Here is an 18,398-nt window from a genome sequence, read left to right as displayed (position 1 = left end):
GGATTCTTTACCATCTGAGCCACCAGGGAAGCCCAAGCACTAGACAAGAAATAATCCTCTGGGGTGAAGACTGTGTCTTTATCCATCCATTGTGCCCTCTTCTAGCACAATGCCTGACATATAGAAGGCACTTGATAAATGAGTGAGTGAAAGTCACTCAGTTGTGTCTGACTCTTTGCGACCCTATGGACTATACAGTCCATGGAATTCTCCAGGCCAGAATACTGGAGTGGGTAGCCTTTCCCTTCTCCAGGTGATCTTCCCAACCCAGGGATCAAACCTAGGTCTCCCAAATTGCAGGCAGATTCTTTACCAGCTGAGCCACAAGGGAAGCCCAAGAATAGTGGAGTGGGTAGCCTATCCCTTCTCCAGTGGCTTCCCAACCCAGGAATCGAACCAGGGTCTCCTGAACTGCAGGCGGATTCTTCACCACCTGAGCTATCAGGCACTTGATAAATGTGTGCTAAATTCAGGAAGAAGGCAGAACGGACCTAGGTCTTTACATGAACAACTTATGCAAGAGCACATACTTTCCTCCCCAAACTAAAAGGGCCTCTTACCTCATATGTTACAACAAGGTACTTTAGAAAAATGAAGCTTTAAAAAGCCATCAAATATAACCAAAACAAACAAACAAAAAAAAAACACTGCCTCATGAGATCATCTAATACATATTCTCATCTGTTGAGTCTGCATCTCTGAAACCCACGGAGCCTTGAAACATCTCTTACTAATGGGGTATAAGGACATGAGTCATAAGAGATAATGTTCAATTAGGACATTATTCCCTTCTCCACACATCCCAATAGGTCCTGCTCTTAAAGGCAGAATAGAAAGAGAAGTCATTTATACCTCAGTTGTTAATGAAAGCATTAGAAGAGCCAGGGAAAACACTGCTGGAAAGCCTAATCAAACACAAAGGTGAGACATTTCGTATCTGAAAAGAAGTTACGACAAACCTGAAATTCAATCTTTACCTGATAGAACACACAGTACAGCACTGACGATTTAATGATGCTTAAGACGTCATCTCAACAAACTATATTAAGGACTTCAAGTTAACCAAAAGGAAGGAAGGAAACTAGGTAACTTTAAAACACATTTATTAGCCTGGTTTCTGGTCTGGCATTTAAGGAGCTTGTAAGCTGACACTGTGGTTCTCACAACAACAACAAAAGCTGAACAAACAAAATCAACAACTCTTCTTAGATCCATGAGAGAACGGAAGACACTGGGCAAACTGCTACTCTAAAAATCAGAGATACACTCAGGTAGATACAGAGGATCACAACCTAGTGGAGAAGAAGCCAAGGTACAAAATCCCCTCCTGTGCCAAGCCAGGGGAAGAAAAATTAAACTCTTAACTGACAAACTGCTAGAGGTTCAGTTGCAACAAGTTTTGAAAGTTAAAAACTCCAGGTGAGGGGCAGGGTTAGGAAGCCCTGACGCTTTTATGAGTCCTACCTCCAGGAATGCTACCAGGACCTCACAGTCAATACTGAGGAAAATTCCCTACTGGTCTTGGCAGGGGACAAGAAAAGTATCCATGATGAAATACGCCCACAGCCTTCTGTTCTTCTTAACAAGGCCTTCCCTCAAGGGAAATTCTTTTATCAGAGCCTAACAGATTGAAGAGACTGTAATAACCACCTCCAACCCTTTGTAGTCTTGTCTTACTACCAGGGAAAACTAAAACTAGAAGCACTTATGAAAGTCACAGCCTAGGGCGTAGCTCACTGAAACACGGAGACCTATTCTAGGACTCCCCCCTTCCCCTACCTCACCACCGCGTGATTGTTTACAGCCGCTTTATTCATAACTGCCAGAACTCGGAAGCAAACATCATGCTCATCAACAAGTGAATGGAGAGACTGACAATGGTACACCCATACAATGGGGTATTATTCAGGGATAAAGAGAAACAAATGAGCTCTCAAGCACAAAAGACACATAGGAAGCCTACGTGCATATTGCTAAGTGGAAGAAGCCAATCGGAAAATGCAACATTCTGTACAATTTCAAATATATAACAAACGGAAAAAGCAAAACTGACGGAGTGATGGGTGGCTGCCAGGAGTTCCAGGGTAAAGTAAGAGAAATGAACAGGTAGGACAGAGGAAGTTTTTGGAGCAGTGAAATTATTCTGTTTGATAAATGTTATGATGGGTACATGTCATACCTTTGTCTAAACCCGCAGAATGTGCAACATAAAAAATAAACCCTAATGCAAACTAGGACTTTAGTTAATAATAATGTATCAATACTGGCTCATCAATTCTAAGAACTGTAGTACAGTTTTGTAGTACAATAATCTGTACTACACTAATATAAAATGATAATGATAGAAAAAAGTGGGGGAAGATGAGGGATTATGCGGGAATTCTCCGTACTTTCTGTTCCATCTTTCTACAATCTAAAACTGCTCCCCAAAGTCTTATTTAAAAAAAAAACAAATACATATACATATATGTGTGTATGTATGTGTGTGTATCAGTCTCAGAATCATACCCTGAATTACATCATATAGGATCTGAGATAGAATCAAGTAACTAAAAGGATCCTAATATATTACTGTCCACTATATCATACAAAAATTTCAAAACTCATGATTTAATGTTTATAATACTTAGATAGTTCAATTTAAAAAAAAAATAAATGAAATAAAATGCTTAGCCAGCATGGGAAGCAGAGAAGACCAAAAGCAGTGTTCCTTCCACATTTTAAAGCGAATCTTGGCTGTCTTAGCAGCTCTGAATAAAATCTACAGCACAAGAAAGTTTAAAATACCCAGACTTTTGTGATTTAACAGTTGCACTCCTGAGAATTCTTCCTACAGCTGCACTTACAGCTATATGTGTACAAGGTTGTGGGCATTACTGATTCTAATAAATTTGATTTTATAAACTTTAGATCCATAGCAAAACTGCCCATATAGTAGAGCTCCCGTATACCGTACACTGTTTCTCCTATTATTAACATCTTACATTATTGTGTTACTTTTCTTTCAATTAATGGACGAATACTGACACACTATTATGAACTACAGTCCACACCTTACTTCCTTAGTTCTTACCTAGCGTTCTACTTTTGTTCCAGGAGCATTCAGATGTCACACTATATTTAGTTGTTGTGTCTCCTTAGACACATCTTGCTGTTTGTTCAGTTGCTCAGTCATGTCCGACTCTTTGCAATCCCATGGACTGCAGCACACCAGACTTCCTTGACCCCTCCCAGAGTTTGCTCAAACTCATATCCATCGAGTATCTAGGCTGTGACGAATTTCGCAGACTTTCCTTGTTTTTGATAATTTTGACAGTTTTGAGGAGCACTGATCAGATACTTTGTAGAATGTTCCTTAACATGGGATGTTGTCCTCATTAGACTTGGACTACAAGTTTTTAGGAGAGGATTACAGGTGAAGTGCCATTTTCATCAACTCTTACTAGAGGTACATATATACGATCCTGAGTGCATGCTTAGTCATGTTCAACTCTGTGAGCCCTTGGACTGCAGCCCGCCAGGCTCCTCTGTCCACGGGACTTCCCAGGCAAGAATATTGGAGTGGACTGCCATTTCCTCCTCCAGGGGATCTTCCTGAACCAGGGATCTAATCTGTGTCTCTTGCGTTTCCTGCACGAGAAGGTGGATTCTTTACCACTATGCCACCTGGAAACCCCCACACCCCACAAAAAAAGACTCCTTTGGAGAATATAATAAAGACTCGGAAACAACGAGCTAGAAGGAGTAGCTAATTGTACTTTTCAGTCCATATGCTTTTTTTCTTCTGTAAGCATATGTTTACTCTTACATCTAACAACAACAACAACAAAGTAAGACTGATCTACCTAATTGCAGAGTTAAGATGGGAATACCAGACCACCTTTCCTGTCTCCTGAGAAATCTGTATGCAGGTCAAAAAGCAACAGTCAGAACCAAACATGGAACAATGGCCTGGTTCCAAATTGGGAAAGGAGTACGTCAGGGCTGTATACTGTCACCCTGCTTATTTAACTTATATGCAGAGTACACCATGCGAAACGCCGGACTGGATGAAGCACAAGGTGGAATCAAGATTGCCGGGAGAAATATCAATAACCTCAAATATGCAGATGACACCCCCGAAATGGCAGAAAGGAAAGAGGAACTTAAGAGCCTCTTAATGAAAGTGAAAGAGAAGAGTGAAAAAGCTGGCTTAAAACTCAACATTTAAAAAATGAAGATCATGGCATCTGGCCCCATCACTTTATGGCAAATGGATTGGGAAACAATGGAAACAATGACAGACTTTATTTTCTTGGGCTCCAAATCACCACAGATGGTGACTGCAGTCATGAAATCAAAAGACACTTGTTCCTTGGAAGAAAAGCTATGATCAACCTAGATAGCATATTAAAAAGCAAAGACATTACTTTGCCAACAAAGGTCCATCTAGTCAAAGCTATGGTTTTTCCAGTGGTCATGTATGGATGTGAGAGTTGGACCATAAAGAAAACTGAGCGGTGAAGAAATGACGCTTTTGAACTGTGGTGTTGGAGAAGACTCTTGAGAGTCCCTTGGACTGCAAGGAGATGAAACCAGTTCATCCTAAAGGAAATCAGTCCTGAATATTCATTGAAAGGACTGATGCTAAAGCTAAAACTCCAATACTTTTGCCACCTGATGCAAAGAACTAACTCATTGGAAAAGACTCTGATGCTGGGAAAGATTGAAGGCAGGAGGAGAAGGGGACAATAGAGGATGAGATGGTTGGATGGCATCACTGACTCGATGGAAATGAGTTTGCACAATCTCCGGGAGTTAGTGATAGGGAAGCCTGGTGTGCTGCAGTCCATAGGGTCTCAAAGAGTTGGATGTGACTGAACAACTGAAGTGAACTGAACAGTGAAATTCTGACTAGACCATCTAGTTCTTCAGGCCATGCTGAATGTCCATCTCAAGACAAGTAACCCAACTGAGGTTTCTTCAGCAGTGGCTCAAAAACTTTAGGAAAATGCCTTTTCAATAAATACTCTGGTTTACAAAAAATCATATGGCCCACAAAGCCCAAAATATTTATCTCTGTCATTTATAGAAAAAGTCTGTTGACCCCTGATCTCTAGTATATTAGCTTAAAAAAATTTTTTTTTGTCTTATTCATACAGTGGATGAGCAATCTGTCTTAGGATTCTGGAGATCAGAAGTGCAAAATAGGTTTCACTGAGCTAAAAGCCACGTGTCAGCAGAGCTATGTTCCTTCTAGAAGCTCGAGGGGAAAATCCACCTCCTGGCCTTTTCCATTTTGTGGAGCCTGTTCACAGGCTTCCCAGTGGCTCAAATGGTAAAGAATCTGCCTGTCAAGGCACAAGACATAGGCAACGCAGTTCAATCCCTGGGTCAGGAAGATCCACTGGAGGAAGAAACGGCAACCCACCCCAGTATTCTTGCCTGGGAAATCTCATGGACAGAGGAGCCTGGTGGGCTACAGTCCATGGGGTCACAAAAAGTCGGACATGACTGAGCAACTGAGCACAATGCAAACAAATGAACTACAATTATATGCAACAATATTAATAAATACCATACACATAATGAGTAAAAGAAGACAGAAGCAAGTAATACATACTGTATGATTTCACTTCTGTAAATTTCAGAAACTTGCAAAACTTATCTTTGGTGGTATTGAATATCTTCGGTTAGAGGAAGCTGATGGTATTGAGGGGTTATGAGGGGCTTCTGGAAATGTTCTGATTTAAGTGTTGTTAGGCAATGGCACCCCACTCCAGTACTCTTGCCTGGAAAATCCCATGGATGGAGGAGCCTGGTAGGCTGCAGTCCATGGGCTCGCTAAGAGTCGGACACCACTGAGCGACTTCCCTTTCACTTTTCACTTTCATGCGCTACAGAAGGAAATGGCAACCCACTCCAGTGTTCTTGCCTGGAGAACCCCAGGGACGGGGGAGCCTGGTGGGCTGCCGTCTATGGGGTTGCACAGAGTCGGACACAACTGAAGCGACTTAGCAGCAGCAGCAGCAGGAACACATTTGCTTTTTAAAAGTAATTCACTGAGATGCTCATTTATATTTTGCAGACTTTCCTCAATCTATGCTGCTGCTGCTGCTAAGTCGCTTCAGTCATGTCCGACTCTGTGCGACCCCATAGATGGAAGCCCACCAGGCTTCCCCATCCCTGGGATTCTCCAGGCAAGAACAATGGAGTGAGTTGCCATTTTCTTCTCCAATGCGTGAAAGTGAAAAGTAAAAGGGAAGTCGCTCAGTGGTGTCCGACTCTTAGCGACTCCATGGACTGCAGCCTACCAGGCTCCTCTGTCCATGGGATTTTCCAGGCAAGAGTACTGGAGTGGGGTGCCATTGCCTTCTCTGTCCTCAATCTATACTTTGTTGTAAAAGCAAAAAGTTTAAATATAAATCTTATAAAAATGTAATCAGATGAAGAAAAAAAAATTTACCAGCCTTTTCATAAACAACTCAGTAAGTACGTATATTCCCTGGCTCTTTCAGACACAGTTGGCCCCCGGACCACACTTAGAAAATAGTGGTATAAAGTCAAGTTTGCACTTGACACCAAGGCAACCAGTTAGTCCCAAACAGCTTTCTAGGGACTGACTTTGCATGGATCCAAGACTGACAATGCTTCGGCTTTGCACACTAATATGGTCATCGTAGTGGACAACAGCTTCAGTCCTTTTGTCAAAATACCGCTCTGGCTACTTTACAGCCTAGAAGCCAAAGGAACACTGGAAGAAGCCTCTTTTAATTACTATCTCAGCCTTAAGAATAAGCTTGACTCAATTTCCATCTGAACTTTTGAGCGCTGGCTCAATAATTTTGGAGAAAATGATACCAACTCTCAAGGTGAAAGGTTATCCTGCCTTAAAACCAATTATCTTGCCATTTAAAAGTGTTAGTCCAAGCCTAGCCCATAATTTTTATTTATTTGTTGGTGGCGGTCTTATGTTAGAACACCAGTTTTACTAAGTGGGAATCATTCTCTACAAAATTCCTCCACAAGGTCCAAATGACATGGCATTATGATGGTGACAGTTTACTGGACATCTGCTGTTTGTGTCTGCCCAGCCTGCATGCCCCTCTTCTGGTAGTGGCACATCATTCTATTTTGGACTATTCCAAACGTTTGGTCTTTGTGGAGGCTGCCAGTCAAGATGCCCCGCCCTTCCTTGGCCAGAGGATTTTAAATACACGACCCAAATGAGGCCACCAATTCTAGACTAGGAACTCCACGAGCAGGGACAAGATTTTTTGCATCTCTGATGCCTAGCACAGTGCCTGGCTATGAATATTCAATGCATGTGGGCTGAATGAAATACAAAGAAAATCATGTATCTTAAACAAATGCTGAGCTACGTCTATCATTTCCCAGCAGAATTCTGGAAGGGGAGCAAATTGTAACATGTTTTGTAAGAAAAATGTCCACTTTAGTAAGCTTGGAAATAGTATCCCAAGTTGCCATTTCTCAGTGCATTAAAGATGTCAATCAGTCCAAAAAAAAAAAAAAAAGCCCCCAAAAAGACAAAAGGAGAATTACCTCATTACCTCAACATCTGCTTGAACATAAGCAATCGCACACTGGCTAATTTTTTTTAAAGGGACATAATATAACTTTCTAGAAAGACATAATATAGCTAATTATACCATTCACTAGAAGAGAACATACAATGTTTTGAAGTAATTCAGAAGTGGGTGTGATTTATAAGACATAGAGCTTAGGGAATGGTAAGTATAAATTAGAGATTGTTCATATTATGACAGACTCCGTCATTACATTTCACAACTTTTGTCAAAAGCAACCTTATTCACCACACCACTAAAGGCTTCACATTAGGGAAGGCTGCTGTCAGCTCTGCCATTCACAGTGGATGGGAACTTTCTTTCTGAACACCCTCCTGAAGAATGGGTGCAAATTTTAGACTTAAAACACTAGGGAAGGAATGATATGATGAAACCTAAATGGTCAATCAACATGTAAAAACGATTTCAAACCTCACTAATAACCAGGTCAAACACGTTTTTTAAAGGTTTACCATTTTTGTTCATCAGATAGGCAAAAATTAAACAAACTGTCAAGATGTCAACAAAGACTACGCTGGTCAGTGTTGACCAATGCGTTGGAAAATGGACACTGCTGTGGGGAATGTGAACGGGTACAGCCATTTGAGGTGGGCAAGGGGGCATTTCTGCAATGTCTAGCAAAACTTTATGTGTATACGCCCTCAAAGCCAACAAAAATCTATCTAAAAATCTAGAACAACAAACTGTTAATTGTACAAACTGATGTATATGATTATTTGATGAATGACTGTCTACTAGACATTAAACTTGTCTGTCTGGTTCACTATCTTCTCTCCCAGTGCCTAGCACATGGGCCTCACATGTGATAGGTACATGCTATTTGTCAAAGGAGTAAATGAATATGTTTACTCAGCATTAGAAAAAAAAGCCTTTAATCAATAATGGTTCTTGTTCACATTAACGAGAGATAGTGGAATTATTCACAGTGTTAACAGGCAGTGAACAGTACTGTTTATTTTCAAAAATAAATCACACACATCAGCTTACAAAACTGATCACAATATTGGTAAGAGTCCAAACACCTAGGTACCTGTTTTTACACCTCAAATCCCTAGCTTCCCAACTCAGTTCTGTAGGTTCAACAGCAACAAAACACTCTTGAAACAAGTCAACTGCTATCGAAGTCTATGGTGGGGTGATGTTAGTCACTCAGTTCATGCCCAACTCTTTGTCCATTGACAAATAAACGCCCCCATTTTGAAATCTATAAAAATTACACTGTGGGCTGAAAAAGAAATCCCAGTACCTGTGTAACCAGACTCAATATGCTTAAAAAAAAAATGTACTCTTTAAGAAACACAAATTTCAAAGTCCAGCTGTTCTACCCTCTTTGACATGCCCTATTTAAGAAATATATCCTCTAAAAGTACAATGCACAGATTTCCCAATATAATTGGAAAAAGAACCAGAAACTTAAGAATCATCCCTTTTCCTCAGCTCTCAAATCCAACACAGAGATAGAGATGTGTTCCAAAATCAAATATAAATAACTTGTGCATTATGTGGATTGGTAAATTACCCTTGAAATTATATATAGAATAAAAAGAAGTGAAATTTAAAATTTTAACATTATTTGAAAACTGACCATCCAACAAAAGATCTGATATCCATTGACAGATATCATCAATAATAAAAGTTTCAAGTCTAGAATATGAATTGAGACAAGCATGTTGGGGGTGCGCATACATGTTCAGTTGCTCAATCATTTCTGACTCTATGGTCTGTAGCATGCCAGGCTCCTCTGTCCATGGGATTTCCCAGGCAAGAATACTGGAAGGGGTTACAATTGCCTCCTCTGGGGGATCTTCTTGACCCAGGAATCGAACCCACATCTCCTGCATCTTCTACATTGCAGGTGGATTCTTTACCACTGAGCTACAAAGAACCCCTTATGTTGGTGGGGGTGGTATTATTAGCAATAAAATACTAACAAAATCTAGCCCTTCACTAAAACACTTGAGAAATTGCAGATAAAGGCATTGTGCCCACCCACTAGACTAATCAAGGATGGGAGCTGAAGGTACTAGGAAGGCAAAAGCCATTAACATGTATCCAGTACTTTCCAGATGCTGGATACCACAGAGAAACGTGTTGTGCCCATTTTGGAGAGGTTAAATAACTTCCCCAATGGAAACAGTGACAGACTTTACTTTCTTGGGCTCGAAAATCACTGCACATGGTGACTGCCACCATGAAATTAAAAGACGCTTGCTCCTTGGAAGAAAAGCTATGACCAACCTAGACAGCATATTAAAAAGCAGAGACATTACTTTGCCAACAAAGGTCCATCTAGTCAAAGCTGTTGCTTTTTCAGTAGTCATGTATGGATGTGAGAGTTGGACTATAAAGAAAGCTGAGTACTGAAGAATTGATGCTTTTGAACTGTAGTGTTGGAGAAGACTCTTGAGAGTCCCTTGGACTGCAAGGAGATCAAACCAGTTCCATCCTAAAGGAAATCAGTCCTGATACTCATTGAAAAGACTGATGCTGAAGCTCCAATACTTTGGAGCTGATGCGAAGAACTGACTCATTGGAAAAGATCCTGATGTTGGGAAAGATTGAACACAGGAGGAGAAGGAGACAACAGAAGATAAGATGGTTGGATGGCATCACCGACTCGATGGACATGAGTTTGAGCCAGCTCAGGGAGTTGGCAATGGACAGGGAAGCCTGGTGTGCTGCAGTCCATGGGTTCACAAAGAGTAGGACATGACTGAGTGACTGAACTGAACTGAAATAATTTCCCCAAGGTCACCCAGTTACTAAACAGTCATGATGAGATTTGTTTTCAGGAATGTGGACCCCAGAGGGATCCGTATACCCTATGAACAGGTTGTGATCTCAGGGAGCAACAGGTCTTAGTACTGGACAGATCTCATGACATCATCTGGTTTAGCTCTTGCCTGTAGTCAAGTAAGGCTTGATTAACCATAAGATCCATAAAAGAGAAGTGACTCTCCCAAGATCACAGAGTTGGTGAGTTGAGTCAACAGAAGTGAAAAAGCTGGGACTAAACACCAGGATTCACCACGGAGCAGGGCCCCTTCCATGATCCGGTCGTGTTAGCAAGTTATTCAGAAAAAAAAGTATGTTCCCACACATTTTTACTTCCTAAATCTGTATGGTTCCTCTCTTTCTTGACCTGTATTCTCAGGCCACCTTTGGTCAGGGACATAATCATTTTAAGTTGAAAAGGTGTTCGGTTCACATGCGATCTTAATTTGGCTTTGTTCAGACCGGTGGTGAAGCGATGAAAATGACTAAAACTGTTACTTACTAGGATACTAAAACAGTTCTGCATCTAATTACCCGGCAGTGTAGAAATGCAGGTTACAAGGCCTGGCTTTTCTGCGAACCAGAGCCAAGTCCTAAATCAAGAAGCCCTACACCATCAGGGTGCCGCCTCACTGGCGAATCCACTGCTAGAAATGGGAAGCGATAAAGCACACCACGGCCTGCAAATCCCAGCTGGGGAAGGAAAGAGGAACTAGGCCAAACCAGAATGAAAAGCTGGAGAAAGGCTGTCAAACCGCGCGGCAGGCCTCCCAGCGCCAATGTGCAAGGGTGGGGCCGCGGCCAGGGAGCCAGGCCAGCGGAGCTGCCCACACTGCGCCCTCTCCACGACAACCAGCCCCACTCGCCTCTCCCGCGTGGCACGGGAGGGGACCGTGGGACCGTGTCCGCGCCGAACCCCCGTCCCCTTCCCTAAACCCCCATCTCCAGCTAAAGCCACCAACGGGGAATTGCTTCCCGCACAGCCCGGCGCGACCCTCCGGGGCACAGACACGTTAACCCTCTGCCCCGGGGCTCGCCCAAGCGCGCGGGGCGCGGCGGACGCCTCTCCCCGGGGTGTCGGAGCTACTGGGGGTGACGGTGGCGGCCGCGACCCCTCCCGCCCAGCTTCCACCCGCTCCGCACCCGGTGCCCCAGCCGTCCCCGCCCACGGGCCGCGGCCGCCCGCACCTGGCGGCTACGCGCCCGCCTACCTTGTTCCTTCAGGCTGGAGATGAGCTGCAGCTGCTTCTCCTCTTCCGAGCTGTTCATTTTGGCAGGTGGGGCCGGGAATAAAAGGAAAGGAGGGAGAAGAGAGGGGGTGCAGCAGGGGTGTGGGGGTGGGGGGGAAGAAAAAAGCAAGATGCCGCTGGCGGGCGGCTTCGCTACCCGGAAGTTGGATTTGCTCCCGCTCCTCCTCCTCCTCCTCCTCCTCCTGCAGGCGCGGGGCGCGCGGGTGAGATCATCCCAGCGCACCTAATCCTCGGCCTCAGCGGCTTTACCTGCCGGCCGGCGGAGAGGCGGGGAGGGGGGCGGAGACAGGCCGGCAGCCCCGGGGGCAGCGGGGAAGGGTGGGGACGCCGGAGGCACCCTCGGTGACCACGGGACAGTCTACCGTGCTAGCCTGCGGCGGCCGCCGACGCGCTCGGCTTCCTCCGCCGCCCAGGCCGGCGCCGCAGGATGCGCGGGCGGGAGGGCGTGCGCGGGCCCTGCGTTGAGGTGGCACTGGCTGGTTCCTGCACCCCCCGTCTCCGCCTGCACCCCACTTCTCCGCCTCCACCCTCCTTTTGGACCGCCACCCCCACCCTCGGCCAGGCGCGTGTTCTGGAGGAAGCCTGCCCTGGGTCTGCATCGTCCATGAGAAGCCCACTTTGAACGCTGTCAAAGGCCTTTCCCCACGAACTGCTGTTAATGCAGAGAGCGAGATGTTATGAGCTAATAAACACCCAGATTCTTCCCCAGTTGTTGCATAGAGGACCCTGGGGGTGGGGGCTCCGTGTGGATAAACCTAGGTTCCTGCCCTCTTCCCCCAGGGGCAGGCTCTGTGTTGTACGTTTGGCACTTTGCAAAGCGTACAGATATTGAAACAGACCAGACGGGTAAGGTACACAGTGAGCCAGGGAGGGCGTGGTAAATTAGTTAGCTGCTCCTGGCTCCTGGGCTGGCTTCCTCCAGCTGCACTCGGTTTGAGAAATGGTCAAAACTGAGCCCTGCAGCCCACAGATCACCAGACCCTGCAAATCATGTGGTCTGTAGTGGAAAGATCTCTCCAGGGTAGAGGCCATTGCAGTCCGAATGCCTAAGGTCACACAGCTGCCTGACATCAGAGGCTGGTGACGTTTGACTACCTTCTGCTCTATTTGAACCCAGCTCTGGGTTCGAGCCTGACCAGAAGAGGGGCGGTAGGCCTGCCAGATTTCAAAATGGCTCTCCCCTACTCCCAGCAGCCAGTCCTTAGTCAAGTTTCCTGATCTCTTTGAACTTCATCTGAAAAAAAAAAGGGGGGGAATAATACGAATATCCACTCTCCCGGAAGAGTTGTTAAGTGTTCAACAAAGAGAGGAAGATACACAAAACGCCACATCCATAATTTGACATACACTAGGTCCAGTGTTCTTGCCTGGAGAATCCCAGGGACCGGGGAGCCTGGTGGGCTGCTGTCTATGGGGTCGCACAGAGTCGGACACGACTGAAGCGACTTAGCAGCAGCAGCAGCAGGTGTTCTTTTTAAAAAAAGAAAAAGTTTACAGCTCTGTGAACAAGGCGTTGTGGATGCTAAAATGGGCACAGGCACTTTTATACTAATCATTAAGCATACAACGTAAATCCAAACTCAATTAGGCTCACTACACATCTTGAGTTTTCTCACTATCTCAAAGCTCTTCATGTGGGTTCTACACCTGCACAGTGCTTCTCCTCATTCCTCACTTGCTATTTTATGTAAATACCCAACTCTGTTTACTGAATGGATCTCCATGATGGATGGTGGAGGAGTGCTAGAATACAGGTAAATACTGTAACTAGTATCTGTCTGATACTCCTCCCAAGTTCTAATTCAAACCAAACTGGAAAAAGATGGTAGCACTGCTTCCTCTTTTTCTAAAAAGGCAATATAACATTTTAGCATGAGTGATTTAGTGTTAGAATGATCTAAAAAAGGCAGCACAGTGTTTTTAAATAGAGTGAATTAAAATTTTGAAATTTTAAAAATAATTTTGGCATGAGGTCTTATTGTTCAGTCTTTTCCCTAGTTTTTTCATAAGATAGTTTAAGAAATAATAATAACCAAATGGTCTTTGCCTTAAGATTACCCGAGATGGTATCTTAATTCTCGGAGTTTAAAGAAGGCCCAGTAAAATCCTCAGAGTTTAAAGAAGACCCTGAATTGCTTCAGACTCAAGTACATGAAACATGAATGAAATGTGCTGCCACCAGTTATTTTGCATCATGAGAAATCATTTCTTTCCAGAAAAAAAAAAAGATTTGAGTAACAAATCATGGCCATCTAGCTTTCATACTGCAGCCAGGAAACCTATTATATTAATAACTGATCAGTCACTCTGCTGGATAATGCCAGAGGCCTCCTCCAAATCTAAATAATCAATTTTCTTACATTAAACCAAATACCAGCAGAGTGCCCGTTAAATATTTGGGTTAGTTCACAAGCCTCCATTTTTTAAATGGCTGATTTTTCTACTCCAATTATACAGTAATTTAGGTATCACTTTTGGACTTTAAGAATGAGTTAATTAATTATCAAATCTATAATCAAATTGAGTGCTTTGGTTCCACTCTGCACCCCATTGAAATTAATCTTGTTTACCTTCCTTGAAATTAAAATAGCCTCCTGAAATACAATATGGTATTATCTTGAGGGCAGGGAATGAATTATTAGGATGGCTATTAGAGTCAATTATAGGGATTCAGCTCTCCCATTACACTATGGTTTATTTATATGATATGAATATTGATGGAAAGGATAGAAGTGATAATAATTAGTTTTTGTTCTATTTAATAATGCATATAGGGATTTATGTTGCAAGCATCACAATGGATTCATTAACCTCCATAAAACATGTAATTAAAAACCTTTAAAAATGTGTTTTTAATATATACTAAAAGAGAGAGGGGAAGGAGAGACTTTTCAAAAATGAGTTGAAAGGATATGTACCAAACTTGGGATGATGGCTGCCTCTAGGGGTAGAGGGCTTCCCCGGTGTTTCAGTGTAAAGAACCGCCTGCCACTGCAGGAGACACAGGAGACATGGGTTTGATCCCTGGGTCGGGAAGACCCCCTGAAGGAGGACATGGCAACCCACTCCATATTCTTGCCTGAGAAATCCCATGGATAGAGGAGCCAAGCGGGCTACAGTCCATGGGGTCACAAAAGAACTGGATACAACTTAACAACTAAACAACAACAACGAGGGGTAAAAAGTAGAGGAACGGGCCCAAGGGGTGAGGAGTGGAGTGGGAGAGAGCAGGGATCAGTAGATTTTCTCTTAATGTTTGTGTTGCCAGGAAATTACTGTAAAATCACATTGTTTATGTAATCTTTTGAGGTATACAGACATAAGACTGAAATACAATAGGAAATGAAGGTTCATTTCCTTTTCACTAATTCCATATTAGGTAATCTACCCTAAAAGCCTTTACTATATTATTAATTATGATATAAAAATAATAACATTGGAACACTATTTAACAATAAAAAGAAATAAAAGTATTGATACATGCCACAGCATGGATAAACTTTGAAAACATTAAGTGAAAAAGCCAGTCAGAAAACACCAGACATTGTATGATCCCATTGATCTAGCATGTCCAAAATAGGCCAATCCGCAGAGAAAGTCAATCAATGGTTGTCTAGGACTGTAGATGGTTGGGGAAATGGGAAGTGGCTGCTAGTACGGATGGGATTTTTCTTTGGGGTGGTAACATTTTTCTAAAATTGATTGTGATGGTTGAACAACTCTGTGAACATATTCAAAACTGTTAGGTTGTACACTTTCAGTATATACTTTGCTGGGAAATTTTGTGGTATGTGAATTTTATCTCAGAAAAGTTATTTAAAAAAACAACACCAGGTTTTCAGAGGAAGAAAACTTTTACCTTAATAGACTACTTAAATAACTCTATTAAATTTATATTCTTTTTGTATAAGTAGTTTTCATTTTTCAAATATTTATATATATTAATTCTACTTTTTACTAAACATTATGTCATATATATATGTATTATCTTGCATCAGTAAAGTCTACATACTTAGTATCACTCCATTATATCAATGAATACTTAGCTATTCTCAAATTCTGAGACATTTGACTTGCTACTAGTATTTGCCTCTATAAAAAAACGCCACAGAAATACTAGGACCACTCCTAGACATTTCATAGTCAAATTGTTAAAAACCAAATATGACAATCAGGTCTTAAAAGCAGTCAAAGAAAAATACATATTACATACAGGAGAACAACAATAAAAATGATGGCAGACTTATTATTTAATATAATCATTAAAGGATTACAATAAAATTCAACACTCAACAATATGAGACACAAATACATTGAAAATAAAACAATGAAAAAATATCCCATACAAATAGTAACCAAAAGAGAAATGGGGTGGTACACCAATATCAGAGGAACAGACTTTTAAGTCAAAAATCTATTACAAGAGACAAAGGAGGACATGATATATTCACAAAAGTGTCAATTCATCAAGTATGTATAACAATTATAAGCACATATACAGCAAACAAACAACTCCCAAAACATACAAAGCAAACATTGACAGAACTGAAGGGAGAAATAGTTTAACAATAATAGTTAGAGATTACAATATCCCACTTTCAATAATGGATACAAAATTTAGGTAGAAGATCAGTAAAGACAGAGAGGACTTAAACAACACTATAAACCAAATAGATATAACAGACATATATAGAACACTCCAAACAGCAGAAGCACAATTCACATTCTTCTCAAGTGCGCATGGGAATGTTCTCTAGGATAGATATTATGTTTGGCCAAGAATTTAGTATCAATAAATTTTAAAAACTTAAAGTCATATAATGGTACAAAGTATTTTCTTTAACCATAATGGAATGATATTAGAAAATCAGCAGTAGAAGAAAATTCTGGAAAATCCACAAATATAGGTATTAAATAACACCCTCTTCAATAACTAAAGGTTCAAAGAAGAAATTAAAAGGGAAATCAGAACACAGGATAAAAAACAAAAATATACAAAACTTATGCGGTGAAGGCAGGTGAGTGCTCTCAGTGAAATCTATAGCTGTAAATGGCTAACTTTACACGTTGAGAGAAAAGAAAAAGAAGAGTAAAATAAATCCAAAGTTAGCAAAAGGAAAGAAGTAATGAAGATAAGAATGGAGATAAATACAGTAACACAAATGGAAACACAATAGAATCAATGAAATCCAAAGTTATTTCTTTGAAAATATCAACAAAATTGACAAATCTTTGGCTAACCTTAGTAACAAGAAATGATAAAAATAACTAAAATCAGAAATGAAAGTGGAGACATCACCAACAATATGAAAATAAAAAATTATAAAAAAATAATATGAATAATTATATACCAACAAATTAGAAAACCGAGATGAAATGAACAGATTTCTAGAAACATACAAATCATATAGACTGACTTAGGAAAAGAAAATCTCAGTAGACTCCTAACAAGTAAAGAGACTGAATCAGTGATCAAAAACATTCCAGTGAAGAAAAGTCCAGGATAGATGCCTTCACTAGTGAATTCTACCAAGTATTTAAAGTACAATTATCATTTCCTCTAAACTCATTCAAAAAATAGAAAACAAGGGAACACTTCCTAATTCATTCTATGAAGTAAACATTACTGTCATATCAAAGCCAAATAAAGATATCACAAGAAAATTTTAGACAAATAACCCTTGTAAATACAGATAAAAAGTCCACAACTAAATACTAGCAGCTAATCCAACAGAACATTACAGGGATTATACAACATGACCAAGTATCCCCAGGATATATCATGTTTTTAGCCACAAAAATGTAACAAATTTAAGAAGAGTAAACCATATCAAGTATCTTTTCTAGTCACAATGGTAGCCATTTTGAAATATACCCAGAGAATTCGGTTATCTTTAACAAGGCCTGTCTTCAGGAGAAACTATTTTACTGAATTTTTATTAAAGCTTAATAACCTAGAGAATGAAAATAGCCAACAGAGGCCTGGTCCACTCTCCCACACAGGGAAAGAAAAATACCCAACCCCAGTCCCTTCATGTGGCATAAGGGATTCCCCAACTCCAGTCTTCTCATCTACCAGAAAGGGTAAATTATTTTTAAGGTCACAGCCCAGGGGCACAGTTTCACTAAAAGACCAAGGTCCAATCATAGGTCTATAGAATGCATCCCTTCCCCCTTAAACTTTATCATCACATCTGTAGCATTCCTATATAATAACAGGGGATTACAATGGGAAAAATTGCATGTCTAAGATCTTAAGTCTTTACAGAAATCCCAAAACACAGAAGAGACAAAACAAGGTCACTAGAGGAAAATTTAGCCCCTGACACCTACAGCTACAGCAAACAGAAAACACAGCTTACTGCCTAGCCAAATAAACATAAAACTTCACAGTAAAGGCCTATTTACCTCAGTTCTTTTTACCCAGTACATCATGAACAGGTTTAAACAAAGAATTACAAGCCATACTAAAAGATCAAAAACAAAAACAGCTTAAAGAGACACAGTAGTCTTCAGAACTGGCCTCAGATATGGCAAAGTTTTAGAAATTTCAGACCAGGAATTTAAAATGGCTACAAATACCATGCTAAGGGATGGAATGAAACAAGTGGACAATGTACAAGATGGGCAATGTAAGCACAGAGACAGAAACTCTAAGAAAGAGTCAAAAAGAAATGCAAGAAATAAATATTTTAACAGAAATGAAGAATGCCTTTAATGGGCCCATGAACAACCTGGACACAAATGAGGAAAGAAACTTCCCAAACTGAAAAGCAAAGAGGAAAAA

The 18,398-nt window shown here is 41.3% G+C and overlaps 1 protein-coding gene across 4 annotated transcripts in view; it reads right to left on the bottom strand.

Annotated features, from left to right (window-relative positions):
- SHTN1 (shootin 1) overlaps nucleotides 1-12,125 on the bottom strand; it is a 109,737-nt gene extending 97,612 nt beyond the window's left edge. For 2 of the 4 annotated variants that reach the window (XR_003508814.1, XM_027528413.1), the window contains exon 1: nucleotides 11,573-11,670. Coding sequence is in view for 3 of the 4 variants with exons in the window: in XM_027528413.1 (XP_027384214.1) it covers nucleotides 11,573-11,630 (58 nt within the window). In the remaining variant the exon portion in view is untranslated. Of the gene's footprint in view, nucleotides 1-11,572 lie in introns of all 4 variants that reach the window. The other 2 variants (XM_027528414.1, XM_027528412.1) reach the window with 2 other exon arrangements.
- Between the last annotated feature and the right edge of the window lie 6,273 nt (nucleotides 12,126-18,398).

This window comes from Bos indicus x Bos taurus, chromosome 26 (genome assembly GCF_003369695.1).
Source record: "Bos indicus x Bos taurus breed Angus x Brahman F1 hybrid chromosome 26, Bos_hybrid_MaternalHap_v2.0, whole genome shotgun sequence".
Lineage (NCBI taxonomy): Eukaryota > Metazoa > Chordata > Mammalia > Artiodactyla > Bovidae > Bos > Bos indicus x Bos taurus.
Note: the sequence above shows the minus strand (reverse complement) of the source record. Positions and strands in the feature narration are given on the sequence as shown.